General features: G+C 37.0%; 1 protein-coding gene across 1 annotated transcript; it reads right to left on the bottom strand.

The window, feature by feature from the left end:
• Positions 1 to 2,115: 2,115 nt before the first annotated feature.
• Positions 2,116 to 4,515, bottom strand: LOC141818076 (syntaxin-61-like). The gene is made up of 5 exons (XM_074705660.1): positions 3,990 to 4,515; positions 3,775 to 3,889; positions 2,992 to 3,637; positions 2,612 to 2,806; positions 2,116 to 2,350 (listed from the first exon to the last, which is right to left on the bottom strand). The coding sequence occupies exons 1-5, from the start codon at positions 4,070 to 4,072 to the stop codon at positions 2,325 to 2,327; spliced, it is 1,065 nt and encodes a 354-aa protein (XP_074561761.1). The 5' UTR covers positions 4,073 to 4,515; the 3' UTR covers positions 2,116 to 2,324.
• Between the last annotated feature and the right edge of the window lie 231 nt (positions 4,516 to 4,746).

Below are 4,746 nucleotides of genomic sequence, written 5' to 3'. Positions count from 1 at the left end.
CAACCATAGTAATAGTAGAAGACATAAAGTTTTTCTATCTTCTCTATCATAACAAAAAAAATTTTAAATTGTTGAGTGTCAATCATTGTTGTAGAATAGTTATTTATTTTTAGAGATAATATATTGTATGAAAAATGGTCTACTTTTGATGATTAAAAAAACTATAAAAAGAATATAAGAAATTAATTTTCAAATGACAAGATAGAAAATTTTAATACCGAAGGAACTAATATTATGGAAACAGAAAATGAAAAAGTGAGTAAAAATGTCACTTTCTAGGATTACCTTAAGGAGTACGTAAATAACTTAAATAAATATAAACACTTATATATATATTTATTATTTTTATAAAATAAAAAAATTTTAAATAAAAAATAATAACTTTGAATGAATCATGAATCGAACAATAACCGATGATTCCGAACCGTAAACTAGAATCACCAATTAGAAAGTTAAGATTAAAAATTGATATTCTTGAAACAGTTGAACTGTCAGCGAACTATCAATTTTGAATTGTCGGATTCTGAATCATAATTGGATCTGACCAAGAGTGTATAAACAGTGAGGTTTTTGACAAATGACGATACCAAGGGCAAGTGTATAAGTGGCCAGATTTTTTATAACCGACCCTAATGAAAACCACAAGTGTGCAAGTGACAAAATTTTCAAGCAAAAGAGGATCTAGCAGTAAGATTTTCAATGAGCAACCATACAAAGGAGGATTAAGAACACTGACAATGTTGATCGGACACTATCGAAAGGCGCATATCATAGGGGAAGCACAAGTATCACATGTAGAAGAAACTACACTTTCATAGTTCAGTATAAAGATATCAATGTTCTCTCCGTAGTGATCAATTGTAGTTTCTCAATTTACCTCTTCACAGATGGTCGTGAAGTCGATCGTGTGGGGCCATTAAAATGACAGAGTCTACTTTCTATTGAAGTATAAAGATATCATACACAATATACCCACAAATTGAAATAATCTACTTGAGTATCAAAATACGACTAGAAGACATGTGATAAATCAAGCTTTAACAACCACATCAATCAAAATTGAAAGCTCTCACATGAATTCATAGGCGTCACAAGAAAAAGAACCACCAGTTTAGAAGAGCAATCAAGTAAAAGCCATGCCATTTTTCAAACATGTGAAAAGAGGATGACTTTGAGATCCAATAGAAAAGAAAAGAAAAAAAGTTAGGTCAGAAATTTCACATGGAAGAGGGGGGGTCACCATCTACTCAAGCTCCATCCCTATTTGTGCTAATCACTTTTGATGTGCAAAATACATTTCTCACTAGTCTCATGTTTTATTATTTTAATCCAATTTGACCACTTTTTTGTTGCTTTATTAGGGTTCTTCCAACCTTTACTTTTTCTCCATGTTTTGTTAACTTAATCAAGTCTACCACCTTGTATTGCTGTATTAGGGTTCTTGCAAGTTCTTCCAACCTTTTCTTTTTAGTATTTATTGTAGTGAGACATAGGATTTCAATCATAAAAACATTCTCTACAATACAAGATAAAGAACTACGCACAATAAATCCTTCTCTAAGACCTCGCATAGACGAAAATTTCATACACCAAACTGTCCTTTGTTTATTGTAAAGAGACAAGTAGGATTGACTGAGTAGAGGAAAACATTGAGACCTATTTTGAAGAGTGCACTAAGTTATGATAGTGTTAATCACAATTTTAGATGTAGAAACTATTCTTTTCTTTATGTAATACTTCATCTATGCCTATCTAAAAGTCAACAACTACAAACATCATAGTATATCGATGAGGAGTATCGTTTATATCCACTCGCTTATCGTTTGCCTCCTCACCTTCTTGTTCTTATTAACAACCATGTTAGCTTGCTTCGCAAACGAACAGAAACCAAAAAACTGGAGCATCTTATATACACACAAACTTTGTACAATTTTTTTTCACCTAACAACACAATTCTCTATCGATGCTGATGAAGTTTTTGACACACAATGGCAAGAATATTAATGAGATTTTGATTCAGTTACAAGAATAACAAACCATAAATCATATGATCCATCACTTGAATGTTTGATAGCCTTCATAGAAAAATAAATAAATAAATCATCAAGAAAAACATACAAAACAACTTGAAATACATTCTAAAAACTAATCATATGTTTTAATGACAAGTATGAGAAGTTGATCCCAAATATTTGAATAAAACATCCAAATTCAGGCATCATCTACATTTTGAACTACAGAAAGATTTGAACCAAATCTTTTGAAGTATCACTCGGAAAGTTGGATGCTTACCCTCTACTTTGAGCAGCATAAAGCGGAAATCTTCATCCGGAGAAGCGAACGAATGATACTGAAAATAATGCGCAAGAATATACTTAGTGTGATTTAAAAAGAAGAGTTGTTTCTTATCGTTAGGTAAAGTTCAAACTAGATGTTTTTCGGAATACATTAGAATCATTCGGTTTCTTGTCACTTAGATCCAGGTTTGTGCAGGAAAATAAAATAACATTAAGCTAAGGCATATCATATTTTCCATAGTTTCACTGGAATTATCTTGTGATAACTAGACATTAGCAATCACTGAAGAGTAGGAATGTGATATCAAACTTACCGACCAAAACAACACTCAACAAGAACAAGAAAGTTATCCATAGATAACGGATAAAATGCATTTGCTGTCGAGATCCACCTATATGTCTGCAGAGTGTGCCAACATTACCAGCAAGATATTGAGAATGAGTTAGTTTAGACTCTTGGTTACTATTGCTCAAGCAATTTCGGTTTCCATTAATTGCCTGAACAAACACATCAGAAACACAGAATCAGTTAAAGACTTTGCCAATCCAAAATAGAATAGTCACTAAAATTAAAATCCTACAAAGATAACAACCCTAACTGCTCCCTAAATCATCAAAGAAGATTGGAGTGCAGCATAACAAGAAGATACAAATTTGTGATATTATGTACACAATGATATGATTTACCTGAATCAAGTTATTCCCTTTAGGTCGAGGCAATAAGATAATCTATGCATTCGACGAAGATGGCCATCATCATCATTCTTAGCTTTCCAGATATTGTTCATTAGCTGTTTCCACTTCAATGTAGATACAACATTGTGTAGAGCAACATGTTGACCAGATTTATATCTAAGCCTCTCTGATCTAGCTTCAACTGACCCTTTTTCTATATCATCGTCGTCAACGGCAACTTTACAAGCACCGATACCCGGGGAACCTAACAACCCCTTTTGGCCACAAGACTGCTCTAACTCAGAAGCCGTTGCATAATTTTCCCGTTCATAAGGTTCTTCTGCCTCAGCTTCAATCACATATTGCTTGTCCTTGTTTAACATAGCAGAACCTGGACTACTGCTACCATCAACATGGTTTGCTCGGTGTCGATCTCGGGGCACCCCAGAAAGAAAATCAGCAAGATCTTCTCGTTCTTCCTCATTCAATTGAACCCAACGCAGTGGCTGCTTCCCTTCTTCAATCAGTGAATCATTCAGCCCTTTCTCCACTTGCAAAATTTGATTCCCAATAGCAGAAACAAATTGCCTGTGCCTAGTGATTGCATTGCCCTCGGAAGAAAAGCTTCCATGGCTTAATTCGACAGCCTTCTCAAACTCCTCAAGCTGCACCACACCGAAAACACTATTTACGAAATTGATTGAAATAAACAGCTGAAGGCAAGTTTCGTCATCAAATCATCATAAATTTATCTACAGAGAGACATAGCAAACAGTATCGAATAACTAGGGAAGAAGCCAACCTGCCATTTAGCAGTTCCAAGGGCAGTTTGAAGCTCCCTAAGCAGTTCATCTGAAGCTTCTAAATCAAACCCATCCCTGCAGTTTCTCATCCACATTCTATAGAATGATTCCATCCTGCAAAAAGTACATAAGATGATAAATAGAAGAAAAACCAACAAATTAGGAGACGGATTGACAATCAGTAAACCCTAACATGCCCGATGAGGTTACATACGTATCGGCCGATTCCTGGACCTCCTCCGCGGCGGTAAAAAACACGTCTTTCTGCCACTGATCGAAGCTTCCGCCCGCAGCCATGAGGAAGGGTTAACGAACAGCTCCAACACCTCGCTTAATAATCTCCTTCCGTAGCCTAAAAACAAGGACGGCACAGATCGGAGATTCCACTAACAACGGCAAGAACATCCGCAAGATGAAACCTTTGGTATCTCAGTAAGCAGCAATGATCGGAAGAACAAGCAAACAACCAGAGAAACAAAGCAATCCGCGGATTCTACGCGGTTCCTCGCCGCGTAGAGAGAGGGAGAGGGAGGAAGAGGAGTTGGGTTACTAATTGGCGGAATGAAATCTCTAATTTCTTCCGCTGCGCCGCAACAAAAAAAAAACCGCAAGATGAAACCTTTGGTTCCTCAGCAAGCAGCAAAGAAACGCAGCAATCCGCGGATTCTCCGCGCTTCCTCGCGGCGTAGAGAGAGGGGAAGAGGAGTTGGGATGCGATTTCGCGGGATGAGAGCTCTAATTCTTCCGCTGCGCCGCCGCAAGGAAGGAGGCGGATCAACACGGCGTCTGCGGTTGGAATCGACTGCGGAATGGGCGTCTGCGTGTTCTCTTTTACAAAAAGGTACGTAATGTTGGTTACTCACAAACATCTCCTCACGTAAAAGATCAGTGGGCCCGGGATTGAAGTCGGGATGATGCATTGATGTCTACGGGAGACCCACGGGTTAAACATTGTGTAAGAATTATAGGGG

This window comes from Curcuma longa, unplaced genomic scaffold (genome assembly GCF_044706935.1).
Source record: "Curcuma longa cultivar G26 ecotype Majalengka, Jawa Barat unplaced genomic scaffold, ITB_CL_G26_1.1 contig_23171, whole genome shotgun sequence".
In the NCBI taxonomy this organism is placed as follows: Eukaryota; Viridiplantae; Streptophyta; class Magnoliopsida; order Zingiberales; family Zingiberaceae; genus Curcuma; species Curcuma longa.
This window is presented reverse-complemented; position numbering and strand designations above follow the sequence as displayed.

Coding starts and splice junctions, on each gene's coding strand:
- LOC141818076 (XM_074705660.1), bottom strand. CDS start 4,072: ATGGCTGCGGGCGGAAGCTTCGATCAGTGGCAGAAAGACGTGTTTTTT. Junction 3,890..3,989: donor GTCCAGGAATCGGCCGATAC/GTATGTAACCTC, acceptor TACTTTTTGCAG/GATGGAATCATTCTATAGAA. Junction 2,351..2,611: donor GTTGAGTGTTGTTTTGGTCG/GTAAGTTTGATA, acceptor CATTATTTTCAG/TATCATTCGTTCGCTTCTCC.